Raw genomic sequence first — 20,346 nt, 5'->3', positions numbered from 1 at the left:
AAAGAATCGAGTCAATTCCAATGGTGGGGGTAGATCTCCAAAACTATCGAAATATGTGACTTCTTTCCCACATTTTTTATATGCCACCCAATGTGTTCCTGGTCCACTTATTCCATCTAAATTAACAATAGCTGTCTCGTTTTGTTTTGGACCTGAAGATGGTAATCTATCACGCATAAAAACACCACGAAAATGTGGAATTTTCATTTTTTGTGCATAATAACTGAGATCGAGATCAGTAAGAGGCCTCTGAGGTAGGGGTTCAATCAGTTTTTTGTTTTGTTTGTGGCTTTGTATGGTTTTAAATATAGTCCTAAACCTTTACGGTATGGTTTGAGATATATTCCACTTCCGTGTTTGCCTAATGCTACAGCCTCCATGGTTTTATTGTGACGATTGGCTTCCATTAAAGCCGCTCTGCTGGCTTTTGCCGAATTCACGGCCTTGGTAATACCAGCAGCGGCTCCCGCCAAACTTCCTAGTGCGGATAGTCCAGCAAAAATTGGTATCAATGGTAAAAGTCCACCGATCTTGGGAACAGGAATTATGCGTGGTGTGCGGATTTTCTTCTTTCCACCGGCAGCTTTAAGGTATTTACGTGCCGCCTGCAATGCCACAGTGATAGCTTTTTTGCTATTATTCGTCACAAATTGATTCCCACCTGCTTTCTTCAATACATTTCGCACTTTATGGACTATCCCAGCACCAAATGCAACTTTTTTAATATTATTTTTCTTCGATTGTTTCCTCTTACATTTTTTCTTATTGGTACTACAACCCATGCCCATATATCTTTTCGCTTTCATAATGTTGGTGACAAGTAATGCAGCTGCTCTTTCCCCAATACTCGCGTCCTTTGATTTAACCCTATCCCAAGCGCTGTATTCAAGTTCTTTGTCGGCTAAATGTCTTGCTGCAAGATCAGATGGATGCTTAGAATATTGAATATCGTGTTTTTTGCATTCAATATCTAATTTATTGATTCCAGGATCGTTACGAGCTAAACGTTGTTTCAATTTTGTACCCGGTCCACAGTATTGATATCCTCCAGGTAGATGTAATTCGAAAGGAAGTTTGTTTATTAAATCATTAACAAAACCACAACCTCTTTTAATTTTACGATCACTTTCAATACGTCCGTATCGTTTGATGGTACACATTGAAATGAATAAGCTAATAACATTTATATAGTCTCCAACCACGGCACGATGCGCATTGTAAAACAGAAAGAAAAGTTTGCTGTAGATAATCTAGATGAGAAATTTGGGTGTGGATTGAATGGACAAAGAGTATTCAGACATGGTCCACTACTTCCATCATCAGTTCGAGGACTCATTATAGGACCTTCAAATTGTGGAAAGACGAATGCAATGATATCACTATTAACACATCCACAAGGATTGAGATTTAGAAATGTGTATCTCTATTCGAAGTCACTCAATCAACCTAAATATCAGTACTTGCGAAGTGTTTTGGAACCTATAAAAGGATTAGGTTTTTATACATTCAGCAATAATGCAGAAATAGTGGAACCCTCCGACGCTAAGCCTAATTCTGTTTTCATTTTCGATGATGTGATATGTGAAAAGCAAGATATTATTAGATCATATTTCTGTATGGGACGTCATAAGGATGTTGATTGTTTTTATCTAGCACAGACATATTCACGGGTACCCAAACAGTTAGTGCGTGACAATACCAATTTCATTATAATGTTCAAACAAGATGAGACGAATTTACATCACATTTATTCAGATCATGTTTCACCCGATGTAACATTCAAACAATTCCAATTGATGTGTGTTAAATGCTGGGAGGATCAATATGGATTTCTAGTAATTGATAAGGATAGAAAAATAGATGAAGGTAGATATCGCAAAGGATTCGATAGTTTTATATACCCATGATCTTGTTTTTGAAACTTATTCGATCACTGAATATTGTAGAGGTCACTTCATTAACGAATTGAGCTATAATTTAAAAAGGGCATTATGAATACAAAAAACGATTCTGAACATAAAAACAATGAAATGAATTTGAAACGTCAACTAGTAGAGACAACAGAAGCTGTCAGACAGAAATTCAACTCTATCAAGAATGATAATATTGAAAATCGTTCGACACTTGAAAGATTGTATGAGCCCATAATGAAACCATTGAATGTTTTATCATCAAACGCTACTTCTAAATCAGCAGTGTTATCACCAAATCGTGGATCTGTTCAATCTACTTCAAATTATCCCATGAGTACTCCAATAAGAAGAAAACAATCTTTTGATGGTGTATCATCTGTGAATAGTGACACGAGCACACTTCAAGACGATATGAGAACAACTCTATTCGAAACACCATCATCGTCCCACATCGATTCCTCGGATCCTGACATCTCACCTGTTATGAATGAAAGTGGTGAAGATGTTTTGATGAAACATTTGAATAATGTAAAATCTAGAAATCCAGCATATGATGGAACATTTGGCGTACGTATGGATCCAATTACACAAAAGCTGAAAATGGGAAGTCTAGTGGTACATTTCAAAGATGGAAACATTTCATTTTGGGATGCTAATAAAGTGAAAAAATATGAATGCGCAGGTAGTCCAGAATTATATGATATGATCTTTTTGAAGAATCCACAAGATGTTGATAATGAAGAAACTCGTCAAGTATATTCCAAAATATTGAAAATAACGAATGCTCCATATAAACAATATCATCTGAAGAATGGTTTTAAAAATACAAATTCTAAAAAATTTCGTGAAGTCATCAAACCACTATTAGACTCACGACAATATCCAATTAGGAGTAGAAGTAAAATTGGTGGAGCACTCAAACGAGTGAAAATGGAGAAAACATATAATTCTAAACCTGCGAATTATGTGTACTGGAATTCACCGAAAGAGTTAGTTGCTCGCCTACGACTATTGGTAGCATCAAAGTCAGCTGGACATACCGGACATGATAATGAAATAATTTCAATAATTGAAGAATTACGTGAAGAAGGTATAATATATTAATATATATCCACAAGTAATGATCACTGTCACATCATCATTCAATGCAGTAACATTATCACTTTTTTTCTCTTTAATCATATTGAAATAGAATGACTAATGAAGTAAGTGATATCAAACGACAAGTTGTTAATGAATTACATAGACCTGCAAGACGTAATTTTCGTAGAAGAATAACTACCATCAAAGGTTTTGCAGATCTATGGCAAATAGATCTAGCTGAACTACAACCTTATGCAAAAAGTAATGAAGGATACCGATATATACTTATAGTAATTGATTGTTACTCAAAATATCTATGGACTGTGCCAGTTAAAGATAAAACAGGTAGTACAATAACTAATGCAATGAAATATGTACTGAAGAAAGCCAAATTTTTCCCTAAACATATACAAAGCGATCAAGGGAAAGAATTTTTTAATAGAAGCTTCTCATCTCTCATGCGAGAATATAATATCAATCATTATTCAACATTCAGCACAAAGAAGGCAGCTATAGCAGAAAGAGTTATTCGTACAATAAAGGCATGGCTCTACAAGGAATTTTCGATGAGAGGTCACCACAAATGGCTTGATATTCTTCCAATTATAACTAGTAGATATAATAATAATGTTCATCGTACAATAGGTATGGCACCCATCAATGTTGATTCAACAACAAAATTGAAATTCAAGGGTATCAATGGAATTGGAGGAAGACAAAGTAAACCCAAATTCCAATTGAATGATATTGTACGTATAAGTAAATACAAAAATATTTTTGAAAAGTCTTACACTGCGAATTTTACCACGGAGCTATTCAAGATTGTTAAAATTAATAAAACCATCCCAACGACTTATAATCTTGAAGATATGAATGAACAGCCGATTAGAGGATGTTTTTACGAAGAAGAGTTATTACGAACCGAGAATCCTGACGTATATCTGATTGAGAAGGTGTTGAAGAGAAGAAAAAATAAAGTATATGTAAAGTGGTTAGGTCTTCCTAGCGAACAAAATTCTTGGATTGATGAATCAAATATGGTTTAAATGTATCTAATAGTGACTTTTATGAATAAAGTAATATTAAAGTTCATTATTGTTTTCATTTCAATTATAAGTATGTGAATTGAAAAATATTGCAGCGGTAAACATTGCCCCAGCCATTCGCAATGTTCTGTGTATACCAAACCAAATTAATTGTATACTCCATTCCCGCTTATATTTTTCAACTCACGATATTGAAAACACATTATCATTCCCAAAACTAATCGCCGTCACTTTGAAATGCAGTATCCAACTCTTTTTGCCAATTATCTCTCACTGATAATGCCGTCTCATAAAGCTTAGTCGACTCCTCAAGCTCAGCCTGAGCTTGCATTCTCGAACGTTGATGGAATTGCTTATCTTTACCTATTTTTGAACGGAGTTCATCAGCATCTTTAGACATTCTAGCCAATTCAACCTTCGCTAATGCAATCTTGGCATCTAATGCTTCAAGAGTTTCATTATTAGCATTAATAGCTCGCTCAATCTTTTCAAGTTCAGCAATAGTCATCTGTGCCTTTACAAGACGGTATTTTGCTTTCCTTTTCATTTCCCCAAACCGATGGAGGGGACTGAAAGAAGATAGCGGTTCAGCTTTCAAATCACTCCTCATTTCTTTAGGAGTACCTTTTGGCTTCCTCTTCGATCTGTCACTTTTCGTTGCGGGTTTTTTCTGTCGCACAACACTTTTGGATTCTTTCTTTTCTTTAAAGTCAGTGACAATCGATGAAGATGCCTTAGTAACCTTCCTCTTGATTGTTCTAGATTTCTTATCAACACCAAGAGGAAGGGTAGATGAAGAGTGTTTGAGTGATGATAATTGCGAAACGATCGGATTTTCAATAATAATTTGCTCATTTGGTTCTGGCACATCTGCAAAGTTAACGAAGTCGTTAATATCAAAATCATTTATCGAATCTTGACTCGATAAATGTAATACTGGAATATTTTCAAAATCAGTCTGATCGATATCAACAAGTGGTGAACCATCTTCAGCAATCAATAGCGGCATAGAGCTCATGATTATTAAGGTCTGAGGAATGATATGTGATAGCAATAGAATGTGGATAGAAAAGGTGATGATGCTACTGAGACCTCACCATTTATAGAAGAAAATAAACTAGCGCATGCGCTCTTTCATCAACTGGCACATGCGCTCTCTCACTGAACTATTCACGCATGTAACAATCTTTGTCATTTAAGAGGAAAACTTTGTGTTGCATGCATGTATTTTTAAATGTTAGAAAATAATACAAATAAATTCAAAATATATATATATATATATATATATATTTATTAATAATAGAGGACAATAACGATAATAAAAAATATAAAATGAAAAATGTTAATATGTCTCTGTGGATGTGGAACGTTCTTTGACTCTATTCCTCAATAGTTGTTGCTCGTGCGTCAAACACCAACATTGAAAAAAATGGATTCTCCTATTGGGGTAGAGTTGACCAACCTTCTCACACAGATCCCAAGTACTTCTACATGCATTGCATACATGATTCCAACAATTCATGGAATATGTATCACAACGCAAACAACGTTGCAGTGGAGTTGGAACGGCAGCACAGGTACCGCAAATATTTCTACAGATACCTATATTGTTAAATATTATAGGTTCGGAACACTTCAGACACTGTAACTGTTGTTGACGATAATCCGATTCTGTTCGCTTCGGTGGATGAGAAGGAGGCGATAGTTGAATCCGCAACACGCAATCACTACACATACCAGTACATGGATTGATTGAATCCTTAGGTCTACTTATTTGACAAAAGTAGCACACAATAGCCCCTGCAATCATCATTGGGTAGACACACACTTTTGGTTTTTCATTCCACTCTTTTGGAAACGGCATTTTACTAATTCGATTAGAAATATTAAGAGATGACTTACAGAAACTCTGAATGCTCTCTCCTACACCTACGATCTCTATTTATACAAATCAACATCATGTGAAAGTATAGTGGGATAACTTCTCCTACTATTCCACTCTAAACGAGTCAAGTGGGAGTCGCATCACCTCCTATATAAGTCGACTTGCAAACCTAGAGTTCATTCATTCACTCTCTACAACTGTGAGCAAACAACAACAAGATGAATTCTGCAAAAATAAATGCTGCATTAAATAGAATATCTGCTGTTGATGAAAACAATTGGATAGACGAATCAGATGATGAGGATGTCAATGTTCCGCTAGAGGAAGTGATAGTTGAAGCAGAAGATGTTGGAGTCGATGAAGATGAGATAGACGAAGTTGAAAACGAGGCCAACCAAAGCGACGAAGATGATGACGTGATGGAGTTTGAGAGGGTCATGGATGAAGAAGGAGATGATGAAGGGATAGAAGCTGACACAACTGAAGGCGATGGTGCTTTGAGGATCGGTATGCGAACGCTCAATGTCAGTGAGACACTGGAAGATCCCTTGGATTTGTATTGTGCAATGGATGCATACGTATTGATCAGCACAATAGATGGAGAGAACAAAAAACTATGTTGGTGCTGCTTTCGGTTTTATTCGCATAGAAACAATAATGGAGGGTGGTATGCCCATGTCAACACCCACAACACTGTCTCAATTATGGAAATGGGACAGAATTGGTGTGAAGCTTGCGAGAGGCCACTAACAAACTTCACCCGAGTATCTACATGTATTATATGTAATAATGTCCAACCTGTGGCACAATAACCGTGGACCTACTGGTCAAAAAAAACAACAGCCCTTTTCAGGGCTACATTATTCACACAAACAGTAGTTAGTTGTATTAGTATTCATAGATTATATGACAAATGAATACTTTGACTAATAAAAGTCTAAGTAATTTGTTAGTCTTTGAATATCTATACATTATATGACAAATAAATTACTACTTTGACTGAAAAGTCGATATTTGGAATTTGATAGTCATTGAATATCTATGCATATGATGAGTACTACTTTAAATGAAAGTTGAAGTTGGCATTTTGTCAATCATTGTATGCATATAATGATGAATACTTTTACATACATACATTTTGTTTGAGACTATAATGTTAACAATGGTATGAACCTGTTTCTGTTTGAAAGTATAATGATAGCTCTGAAAAGAGCTATTTTTTTATTGTTTCAGTCTTCAATTGTAGCCCTGAAAAGGGCTGTTTTTTTTTTATTAATCCATGCAATGGTATGGACTAACGCTCCTCATCATCATCAGAAACAATGATGATTGTATCATCATCTGTATCTGATGATATACTGATGATGTCATCCTCATAATCATCTGAATCAGACGATATACTAATGGCATCATCATTAGCATAATTATCTAGCTCGTTATCCTCTAGATCGTCTAACTCATTGACATCCATCTCTAACTCTGCCTCTACTTCCTCTTGCATACCTTCTTCCATACGTGCCGGGAAATCATCAGGTAGATCATAGATACGTTGCAGCATTTGTGCAAAATTTGTACTGAAATGATCGAACGTTGAATCTATTCCATGTACCTGGATGGGGCCTGTACTCGTCATAGAACACTCTGGTACACTCATCGGTTCGGTGGTGGAATCAGCACTCGACATTGTGGAAGAATGATATAGAACTGGGATTGATGCTTTATTTATATTGGAAAAAAAAGGAGGGGGTGAAGTGTAAATGTAGAACAATTCAGTGTTTGAAATTCGAAAGCAATAAGAATGACAATTTTCTTGAAATTCTAAGTGATTATTATTATTAGAAACTCTGAGTGATTATTATAAAAAAAAACTAATAAGGGAGAGGGAAAAAGACACTGCCCCAACCTCGCAGTGCCTCGTGTACACCAACCAAAAAGTGTGTACTCCGTGGAAGGAAAGGAAAGGAATAGAAAGGATGGGAGAAATGAGGAAACGATTACATATCATCGTCTGAATTCAGGACTTCATCAATCAGGATAGGGGATGGTGGAGGACTATCATCGGACTCATTGTCAGCGTCACCGTCATCATCGTCATCGCTGTCGTCGTCGTCTGTGTTTCCGGACTGTGTATCCCATTCGTAATCATTCCGCCAATCATAGGGATCTGGATAATCCCCATCAGACAGGTCCGCTTGATCGGTTCCAGTAACGTGAAGCACTTGTATCCGATCATCATAAATTATGTCATCATAATTCATCGAGTGAGTTGCAGTCGTGGAGGTAACGAAACCTTCATGGATAGAAGCCCAGTAAGGATGTTGATGCGCTGGGTCACTGTACGGCTCAGTAGTTGAATCAGGTTCCATGTTGAAGGTGGCTGATCAACTGAATATTCCAACAGATAATTCCTACTTTTATACTTTTGAAAGGGAGTGGGGGAGGAGTGGGGAGGAGAGGGGATTAAGTGGGAATGAATTTCAAAAATGACATGAGCTATATTCCATGAAAGAGAAAATTGAAAATACTATATGAATTATATGAAATATACTTATTGATTTCATTATGAAACATATTTTCTTCCCAAGAGATTATTTACAATAGATTAGAGAACACAAAAATTGATGTGAGGTATTTGCATAGAAGAACTTGTAATTGAAATAAAAAAAGGAAATAATAATGAGACGAAGTGAAGAAAAATGCTCCAACCATCGCATTGTTCAATGTGTACCAAACCAAAACAATGTACACCCTTAATTTCACTTCTTTTTTTTTATTTTATTTTTATTTCCTAAAATTACAAACATAAACTTAAAACTATCTTAATTAAATATTCCTAACTAACCTAAAACTAATCTTACTACACTTACACTTAATCTATGGGAAAGTTTTTATAAAAGTCACTAACTTTTTATAAGTCTCTATCGAAGAGGTATCTGCTTCACACTTTTTCTCCAGAGATGCATACTTCCGATCTAGTTCGGCTATTACTTTTTCTGCTTCCCTCCGTCGGTTAACAATTTCAGCCATTTCGCGCTTCCTTTTAACCAACGCGGCCTCACTAGCTCGAGAAGCATGTTCTGCTTCCTTACATCTCTGTAGAAAACTGTCCAACATTTCACTAACCTCTCCGATAGGCTGTCGCACTTGTGGCACTAACACTTCAGGATTCGTCACCGGTGTTGCCAGCATCGGCGAAAGCGGCACCACCGACGGAGTGAATACGATGGGAGCCTCCTCCGATGGGGACAATACAACTGGTGGCTCCTCCGGAGAAGGCGCCCTAGGTTGTTCCACTACTGCTGCGGGTGGTGTGGAGGGCCTTAAGCTGTTTGGAGCGGTCGACCAACTACCTGCATAAGGATTAGTCCTATTGCAAGTAGCTCGGTACTTAGAAATAGGACCAACCTTCGCTGCAGGTCGTTGGCAAACCTTCTTTACAGGCCTGACTTCCTCCTCCTCCTCGAATAAGTCAGGGCTGGTGGATCTGCACCTAACTCGTGAAGTGGATGCCTTCTCCTGCTCTGTCATAGGCATGATGGATGCCACAGCGTTATTTAATTCCTGAGTGTTGGATGCCATTCTGAAAATGTAAAATAATACAAAGTTAGTAGATGTAAAAAATTAAAGTACATTGTTAACTTACTCAAACTTAGCTCCTCGTCGTATAGTACACTGCTTCTGGTTGAGTATGGCTGGACTGCTCTGGATGACTGGAGTTGTCGTACTGAATGTAGAAGAACGTGCTCCTCGGGGTATCAACATCATTGGGAGTGGAGGGAATGAGGTGGGGGCGTGCATGCGCAATGGTTGGAATATGGTGGGGCGAGAAATGGTAGAAAGTGGGCGGGGTGAGCAATGGTGGGAAGAAAGCGGGCCGCGCTCCGCGCGGCTTACGCCCCAATTCGCTACGCTCGCCCCGGCGCGCTTCGCGCGCCGGCGCGAGCGTAATGGGGCCACCACCCCGGGGAGGAGGGGGGGGGGGGGGGGTGGGGGGCCCCGCCGCCCCCCACCCCCACCCGCGCGCTTCGCGCGCCGTGAAACCTAACCTAACCTAACACCTATGACCCTAACCTACAGTATGTATTAATCTAATCTAACCTAACGCGGGAGTAAATTCACCATGTTGGTTCAATTAATACGTCATCTGTTGGTTTTGGTTTTGGTTCTATTATTCTAACATTTGGATCAATGTCCAGTCCTGGATATCCCAGTCCACCTGATGGCCTGACTTTATGGCTTTTCTCCAAAACTTCAACTCTCTCTTCTAGTACATCATACTTTTTCATTGTAGTCCCTGTTATGTTTGACATAGCATCAAATTTTTTATTTGTAGACGCTGTTATGTCAGACATTTTTATGTCCACATCATTTGTAAGTTTGTCAAATTTACGAGTGAAAGTTATCCGAGCCTCTGCAATTTTATCGTCAAATGCTTGACGGGCATCGCGAGCAATATTACCTATTGTGGAGTGTATTGCAGCTTGTAGGGCTAGAAGTATAACCTCCTTTGTTCCGTTAATTTCCCCCTCAAGATATGATACAGTTACACAATCACTCTTGTCAATTGGTTCGCTTATATTTTTCAATATTTTTCTTTGCATGTCATAATGACCATCTTTTGTTAATTTAAAACCAATCCCGGGAGGACCTCGAATGACATTACCACCCAATTTTCTTTTTCTACCAAACTTATCGATTGTTTTAGACATTGTGCACTCTACGATGATTCTTTTCAAACTGATATTTCTTTCATTTACATTATGTTATATACTTTACAGTAATTGGTTAGGAAAATAGAAATGAAACAAATAATATTTTTATCATTTTTTATTCATCTAAGTAACTTGGTAAAAGTGATACATATACAATACATAATATAATAATCACAAATAATCACAAATAAGAATGTTCCGGTTTGAAGGAATAAGCAATAATACTTCGAATTATAATTCAATTATTCATCTCTACAGTCAACAAATTGATTAGTTGGTCTAAGGCGCTCTCTTGAGAAAAAGAATGAACGATTTCAGACACCCAACGAATGTTATCATTAGGATCATTTCGATAAAATTCTATATCGCTATGACCCCATGGAAGAGTTCGAGTGGTATTCGGAATGATGAATCTCTTGTCGTCATGATACGATAAAGCGACTTTATTTTTCAATTCAGTGTAAATATCATGCAATACGCTTCTGAACGAGTTCATCTTCCTGAATATCATACCTCCCTCTTCAATGATTTTTTCATAGTCTTCACATGTCAATTCATTCTTTATAACAGATCGTTTCACACCTTTGGCCTTCTTCAGTTCACCATCAACAGATTTCACGTAATACGCTTTAGCACCTGTACCGTAAAAGCTGATTATTGGATCATTTGGGAATTCATCTTTGAAATTACCCAGAACTGACTTTGTCACTGGAATATTGAATTGGTTTCCTATTTTATAATTAGATGTATCGAACTTATTTATATTATTTTTGATAAATTCATAGAAATTGTCTGTATTTACTTTGAGAATAAGGGAGTCGGTATCAGTGTAGAGTAAGGACGCATCTTCTCCAAACTGTTGTTTGATACATCCATAGAAAAAATCATACATAACTGTTTTAGATAATTCTAGAATGGAAAATCCTAAATATAGTGGTTTATCATAATGAACTTTTACTCTAGCCAATTGAATGGCAACAAAATTTTCTGTAAAAATAGAGCATTTTTTAAAATTTGGTCGAGATATGAGACAACTAGCACCTATAGTTCTTTTTATATTTTCCCAATGTGTAATGAGTCTAACATCAATTCTATTGTCTACGTTTTCCATTGTTTTTCCATAGACTGCATTATTCATTAGTTTGTAGAAATCTTTTTCAGATTTGTTATTAGACCTATTACGCATTTCAGTATTCAAATCTATATAAGGCTTCATCCAACATGATTGCTTAAACCTCAATACTCTATGTGTGTTCATCACTATCAAACCATGATTGACAGCTTGCTGTAAGTTTCTATAGTGAACAATATATTTTCTTTTGTCGTTTAAATTTGGAATTAATTTGGGAACTTTCGATTTTGCATATGGAGGTATCAAACGTTCAACTAAGAATGGTATATCGGAATGTTTATCATGAAGTTCTTGGGGATAATGTATATCCACTTCCAATACATATCCATAAGGACTATCAATATCCACATTCATTATATCAAGATTGAGAATTTCATGAGGTGCTAACCATGAAAATTCACCTGTTGGTAATGGTTGCGACATGCTGTGACCATATAGATTTGTTGCATCCAAATATGAAATGAATGAAGATGGTTCATTTGGATTATAATCCGGTAAAAATTTATTGTTTGCTTTATGTTTCCTTTCACTACATTGACTTATTCCACCACGAATACCTTTTTGAAAGAAGTGAACCATATCAATATCAGTTAGTAATTCCAATTCAATATTAGTATATTTCAACATGGCATCCCACGATAATCCGGGTGCAGTGAAGTATTGTGCCGGATCCAATTTATATTTATCAACAGATATATTTCTAAAGTTTTCAAAAATGTCACATAATAGTAACACATCTGACTTTAAATATAAATCAGAGTATTCACCCAAATCCTGACATTCGAATAAATTCCAAACAAGTTGAGCTCTCCCATAATCATTATCTGATACATGTTCACAATTGAGTTTATCATAAAATTGATTTTTGGTTGGAAGTCTTGGATGATTCAGTTTTTCGATGTCATCAACAAAACTATAGGGAAATACACCTTTCTTTCTCATCAAATTGAAATTTTCAATTTGTGGGAAATGTTTGCGCATCTCGATACACTGATCAGATGTTAAATTTGCACCTAAATTCTCCAAAGAACTAGGCATGAATCTGAAACTATCAATGAATCTCATTTTCAAATAATTCTTCTTCACCCTACCATCTTTATCCGTATAGGAGTGTGTAAAGAGATGTTTTGTGAAAGATATATATTTCTCATTAGTTTGTGGGATGACATCCACTTTATCTTTGTTTTTATACAATTCCTTTATGAATAAATGACAATCATATCCACTGAGATTGTGAAAAATTATAGGAATGAAATTTGGCAATTTAAAATTCAAATTACAAGATGAATGAGCAGCAGGGGACCTTTTTTTTCCTGTGAGGTGACAATGATCCCTCACTTTGACTTCGCCATCATTAAATTGTTTGGAACAAATGCCACAATTTGTGGCAGAAGCAAACTGTTCCTCTTCCTCAGGAGTTTGTACATCCATAGGAATAGGAAACCTGAGATGATTTTCATAAATATTTTTCAAATCATCTTCGATTTTGCTAACGAATTTCTGGGCTGCATCCACACCCCTATACGAAACAAATTTTGATAAATCATCATTGTATGAACATTTAATCAAATAAGCAAATGAATAAGGCTCATGTTTGAATGTCTTGATCGAATACGAGTATTCAGGATTTGGTTTAGTGGTTTGAATCGGCTTCAGTACTGATTCAAAATCGGCATACACTACAAATGGTACCTTCATTTGTTTCTCAAAGTTTTCAAAAGTTAGTATATTTTCAGGTACCGTTTTCCCATATTTATTGACTTTGAAATTGGTTGATGGTGTTGTAGTACTCAAGTGATTACAATCATTTATCTTATGACGTAATAGTAATTGTTCATTAGAAAAATATAATAAACAGCCATCACAAAAATATTTCTTATGTTCATGAGCCGATAATTGGCTTGAAACTAATCTTGAAAGATCTTTAATCCAACAATAATGATTATTACCGAAATCATCTGTGATAAGTAACAAATTGACATGTCTTCTAAGTCTTCTCTGAGAGTAACGTAATGGTCCAATTATTTCATACATTATTTTACCCTTCTCGAATTTACTTTCTAAACCGTACACATTAACTGAAATATCATTCTTGTCTTCAAATTTCACAATATCTTTCAACTTTACCGGAAAATTCATACCTGTTACATCTATGACTGTACTGAAATGTGGATACGATGAAACTTCTGATGTTCTATCGATTGCAGGATGTAGTGCTGAAGTGATAGCCCATGCAAAACAATGCTGATCTTCATTACGGACATTAACCACGGCCTTCCTACGCTCGATACATTCAGGCAGCTTCACATATGAACATCCACTGAGCGGGCTGTATTTATTAATGTTCAACTCCAGAAACATGATTTTTTCACAAGTCCAACCTTAAATACAGAACAATATTACTAATCCATCCAATTAAAACTTGGTAGAAATGTTTACCTGAATCACGTTCCTGGAATTCTGTAGTTTGAGCGATAATCCCATTTCGAAATCCATCAAATAAGGAATTCAAATCAGTAGATTGATCAACTGTTCTATTCTGTGAATTAAATGATTTGGTTTCCTTCAGGTCTTGTGTTTGTAGAATATAACTCCCAAATACTTCCATATTCACTTTGATGATTTTGTGAACCCTGATGGCCGATTCCAATAATTCTATAACTTTCTGCCTGATTTCATTAAAGAATAACATGTAATCGGTGGAAACAATGGAACTCTGCACCCTGTATGTCGCAATCCGACGTTTGAAGGCGCTCTTTATAATTTGAACACCATCACTGAATTGAACATATGTATTATTCTTATGTTGTAGAGTTCTATTGTGAGAATTCACTTGAGTCAATGGAATCATCACATTACAACAATTACATGTGTACATAGGTGCTGCAGCGTCATCTAATCTCACTCGTTTCACTGATGGCCCTCCTTGGCAACTCTGGAGCTGATGACGACGAAGGTTGTCACTACGGGTAAAAGATTTACCACATTCACAAGAATACATTTTCTATGATATGTTCTCACTAACTCACTCGATGGAAACTGACATAACCAACACTCGCCCGCTTCTTAAATACCATAATCCACGTCGCCTGCGCATCACCGTAGAGAGTGAGGGTAGGTAAGGACACATCGATGCATCCACTAGAGATGCCTGACGTCACAGCCAAGCCCATCTCCCAATTTGATGCGAGTTGCCGGCACGAGCAAGCAGTGATCGTTGCGCTCTCGGAGAGGGCAGACGTTTGCACAGTCCTCGCCCGCCTGCGTGTCACCATCAATAGCGAGGGTAGGGTGATGCGTTACGTCACATCATTCACTGCTTCGAGAGCGATAGCCGAACAAGCAATTGTCGTTGCGCTCTCGGAGAGGACAGACGTTAGCACAGTCCTCGCCCGCCTGCGTGTCACCATTGATGGCGAGTCTGGGGCGTTACGTCACATCCTTCACTACATCGAGGGAGGTGAGAGCAGACTGATGAATACGCATTACTCTGCCACACGTCGTGGAGTGAACATGTCGCTCTCTAGCCGTTGAACGGTTATTGCTGTGACGTCACTCCACTACTAACTTGGTGCCCTCACACCGATGGAGCATTCATTACTTGGAGGATCTTCGAAGTATGCAGACGTATGTTTGTACATAGACAAACAAGCACATGATGAAACCCTGTACCGTGCATTCTCTAACACACACACACACACACACACATACACACACAAAATCTCATATGAAAAAAAAATCTGAACGATCCATGCACCAGACACTTCAAGGTCACAACGCCTTGACTTCACTGCACAACAAAAAAAAGCAAATAACACGTCATATTGGTGGGGGGAGTATTAGAACCGGGAAAAAATTTCTGAACGATCCATACACCACACCCTTCAAGGTCACATCACATTGACTTCACCAAACAACAACCAATAAAAAAGCAATTAATACGTCATAGTGGTGGGGGGAGGCTTAGAACCGGCTCAAATCTCCTACTCTTGAGGCCTAAAACAGGCAGCGTAAAACAATATTGTTCAAGTACATTCTGCCAGAAACCTCTTATTTTCACTGTCCACTTCACGCTTTTTAGAATCCATATTACCATAGATACGAAAATATTATGAAAACGCGAAAAAAACTAATGAATGGTTGCTCCGCGGTTTGCGCTACGACTGACAGTCTGCTTTACAAGCCTGCAGCCCCGATTTTGATACTCGCTCGCGCTTGTTTCAACAAAACAAAATAGTGGCGAGCGAGCACAAACACACATACACACAGGGTAGATAGGAAGCTGTTAAAACCATATCAGTTGTAGGTACTTTTAAAACAGGTTGACTAGGCAACTTAGAATAAAATAAGTACATACTTAGTTGAATTCTATGTGGCCTAAAAATATTACTTCAATTAATGAAGCTATAGTATACCTTATCTGAGTATTAATTTTTATACTTGGTATATAACACATTACAATATTTGGCGGTCCGATGTTCGACTTTTCGCGGTCCGCAAACGTACCCGCGGTCCGTCTATTGCCAACTGTTGCTCTAAAGAGTCTAATGGAATGACTACGATGCGTCCAGCAAGCAAACACTTTCTTGGAAGTGCTTCGTGAACGAACAATTTGAGTGGGTTTCTTTTCACCTCAAAATACTCATACAGAGTATTGTTGCTCAATTTCTGTTTCATGAGGAGAAGTTTCATGGCTTTCCACTTCTTCGTAATTGAACAAAAAATTTGGGAAACTTTTGAAGGAAAGAAAAAAATAACAACAAAAACTCTTTATAAAGATATGTAGTGCACTCATAGAAGTTTCTTTCAGATATAACATGGAAGAAAAAACCTTTTCGAAACACCTACTTACATATGAACATTGAATAACGTGAAAATCACTTTTTCCAATTCAGTTTGTACTGCAAACATTCGTTATAGAACTGAAACAGCTATCGTCCATAGGAACATTACACAATGTGACACATGAAATAGTATTGATATAAAATATTACATATATGGAATAATATCATCCTCGATGGTGTACTTCGAAGTTTTGAGATAAGACACTTGTCAAATGCTATTATCCAAAACGGTACTGATGAGGTGATGAGACGAATCACTCATATCTTTCACACAATTACTCCTGTAATGATTTGAGAAAAGTTTTTTTTTATAAGCTTGTATTTGAAAGAGAGTTTTTAATGTAGCAATTTTTTTCTTGCTTTCTTCGGAAGTTTCCACATTTTTCTTCAATGACAGAGACGTAGGAAGCCAAAAAACTTCTTCTCGAAAAACTGATCTCTCCTGAAAATAATCCCTTTTCAATTCAAATATATTTATGTTTCTTCACCTACAGCAATAATGTATACGCATTTCGCAGTTGAATTTTTTGAGCATTTTCTTACACCAATTCACATGGGTCATCGATCAATTTTCGAGGAATGCATTTGGAAATAATCTTCATCACACATAAATATTCATGTAGAAATGAATGTATTTGCTGTCTGTCCGAGGATTGATTTTGTCTCATGTATCACGTGCCGTGTTTCTCAATCATCCTGTCTATGGCAACGATGTTTTTTGGAATCACAACAAATTTTTGACGCCCATTACGAGATTCATCACTGACGGCCACACGATCCCGACAAAATTGTACTAACCGATTGTGAAAAGTGTGTTGTGATAGTGCTTTATAACTAAAAGTTAGAAGAAACGATTCTGTATATTTTTCTGTCAAGTTTGGCTTTTCTTGAAATAATAAAAAAATCAGTTTCAAATACTCCTGTCAGTTAACTATGCTATCAATGTGTAAGCTGGTAGGTAATAGGTTGCAGTGCATCACTGGTACTAGGTTAAATAAATTTTACGAATATTCAGGTGCTTCATTTCTGTAGCGCCTTAGAAAGTTTGACTGAAGAATATGCATCGCCGAGACTTTTTGAAAGTATTTAATTACGATTGAATGAATACCTGTTAAAAATTCAATCAGTTTCAATTGTATCAGTAGAAAAGTCTAATAGCCCTGGACTATAAACATGGTGTTTCAGATTCGATTCTGACCATTGGGATCTCGGAAACTATGAGAGATATGAAGATGGTTAAATTGGGGTGAAGTTGTGCATTTACCCATCTAACAATATGCCGTTGAGAAAGTTCTGAAATTTCGAAAATATCCGGAAATATCCGAAAAAAACAGAAATTTCTGAAAATGTTTTTTATTTTTTCTGGCTTTATTTTTCGAAGGATTCGAAAATAAATTACACTTTCACATTGCCACTTTTTTCTTGCTACATAATGGTGATTTCCGATTTTCTATCCCACGTTTCGTCTTCCAGCCACCATCATCAACTTAATTTTTTCTTATGGGCGCTACATTGAATTCTTTCTGTTTTGAATAAAACCAGATTTTTATCTTTTCATTGATGTATCATAAGTTATCATTTTTTTTTGGAAAAATTGGAGATATTGAAAAGAATTATTTCTATATCATGGTAGGCTTTGACTTTGATGTTTCTAAATTTGGCTTTCAATTTGTTACACTTAATGACATTTCGTTATTGTACAAGACATTGAATTTTTGGCGAAAAAATGGCTTCCACGAATGAAGAAGAAAGAGTTATGATACAAATTCATTACAAATACGATAGAAACAGTGTTAGAACATCGGAAATGTATTTAAACTTGTATTCCGAAAGACGACAACCACATCGAACGAACTATGTTCAAGTAATTGAATCAAAATCTCACCGAGTTTGGTTCGTTTGAAAAGCCAATGAAAAAACACGGAGACAGAATTAACAATCAAAATTTGATAAATGAGGTGTGTATGAGGTAAATTAGACATTGTGTCCTGTTCAATGTGAATAGAACTTTGAACAAATAACAATAATCAACTAAAATGTAAAGACAAAAGTAAATGACAGCAAATGCTCAAAATGCTGGCCTTGTTCATGATAACACAACTGCGCCTTTCTTAGAATATTATTCACTGCACGATTAATTTCCCTCCTCCTCAATCTTCAGAACTTTCTAATAATGCTTTGTTGAAGGTTCTCAATATTTTGATATTCCCCTAACCATAAACTTTATTTTTCAATGTACCCCATAAGAATGTATCCATAACACCTAAGTCTGGAGACCTTGCTGGCCACCTCACCGGCCCATTATTTCCTATCTATTTATCACCAATTATATAGTATAATTACATACTCGTCTGGTAGTATGCGGTGGAGCACTATCACATTGAAATCAGATGTTGTTATAGTTAGCCAAAGGTAGATCATCCAAATAGTCTTTGAAAATCGACATTAAAAACTGGTGATAGGTTTCTCCATTCAGAATTCCGTCAAATAAATGAGGACCCAACATTCTATCTTTGTAAATTCCTGCTCACACGTTATTACTAAATAGCACTTGGCGTCAAATTTCTCGGAACTACCTGGGTTGTTTACGCTCCAAATGTCTTCGTTATTTCGGTTGAATATCCCATAATTCGTAAAAGTGCTTTTATTTTTCCAAATTACATTTTCCATGAAAACAGGAAAATCAGGTGTTCTTATTACCCAATTACAAAATTCTAGTCACCTTTGGGGATCACCTAAATGCAATTTTTGAGATATGTGTATTTTGTAACATTTCAAACCGCTTTTTTTGAGATGTCTCCAAGTACTTGTATGACAAATATTCATTTCGACGGAAATATGACGTGTAGATTTCCCCGGGTTCAAGTTTATCTGCAAATTAATAATTTTGATTGAAAAGGACAAAATGTCTAACTTACCTCATACATACCTGACTTATCAAATTTTGATCCAATAACTTGAACATAGTTTGATGTGGTTGTCGTTTTTCGAGATACAAGTTTAAATACATGTCCTAACATGGTGAAAGCCATTTTTTGTCAAAAATTCAATGACTTGTACAATAACAAAATGCCATTGAGTGTAACAAATTGAAAGTCAAATTTAGAAACATCGAAGTAAAATCCTATTATGATAAGAATAAATTTTTTTCAATATCTCCAATTTTTCGAAAAAGAATGATAACTTATGATACATCATTGAAAAGGTAAAATTTGGTTCTATTCAAAACAGAAAGCATCCAATGTAGCGCCCATAAGAAAAAATAAAGTTGATGATGGATAGCAAATCTCAAAAAGTGGCAATGTGAAAGTGCTTTTTTTTCGAATCCTTCGAAAAATGAAGTCAGAAAAAAATAAAAACCATTTACCGAAATTTTTTTTTCGGATATCTCCGGATATTCTCAGAATTTCAGAACTTTCTCAACGGCATATTGTTAGTCAGGTAAATGCGCAATTTTGCTCCAATTCAACTATCAGCGTATCTCTCATAGTTTCCGAGATCCCTATGGTGAGGATCGAATTTGAAACTCCCTGTGTCCGCGATAGATGATTCATTGTCTACACAATATAAACATGAAAAAATATTCCGTTAGTAGATACCTAGTAAACCTGGGCGCTGAAGTTATTCGAGTGATCATATTTACAAATTTTGAAGGAAATACTTCTGAAAGTAGAACCGACCGTCAAATCCTGACCTCAGATTCATGATTACTTCAATTATTAAAACAGGCA

The 20,346-nt window shown here is 36.4% G+C and overlaps 2 protein-coding genes across 5 annotated transcripts in view; both read right to left on the bottom strand.

Annotated features, from left to right (window-relative positions):
* Positions 1-20,346, bottom strand: part of LOC111514556 (cationic amino acid transporter 2) — a 98,113-nt gene that overhangs the window by 48,420 nt on the left and 29,347 nt on the right. The gene's annotated exons all lie outside the window — the stretch shown is intronic.
* LOC141480464 (uncharacterized) lies at positions 8,624-9,865 on the bottom strand. The gene is made up of 2 exons (XM_074170455.1): positions 9,571-9,865; positions 8,624-9,507 (listed from the first exon to the last, which is right to left on the bottom strand). Exons 1-2 carry the CDS (start codon positions 9,723-9,725, stop codon positions 8,802-8,804), a joined length of 861 nt encoding a protein of 286 aa, XP_074026556.1. The 5' UTR covers positions 9,726-9,865; the 3' UTR covers positions 8,624-8,801.

This window comes from Leptinotarsa decemlineata, unplaced genomic scaffold (genome assembly GCF_025532065.1).
Source record: "Leptinotarsa decemlineata unplaced genomic scaffold, Ldec_3_MD MMD2_P_RNA_scaffold_9, whole genome shotgun sequence".
NCBI lineage: Eukaryota > Metazoa > Arthropoda > Insecta > Coleoptera > Chrysomelidae > Leptinotarsa > Leptinotarsa decemlineata.
This window is presented reverse-complemented; position numbering and strand designations above follow the sequence as displayed.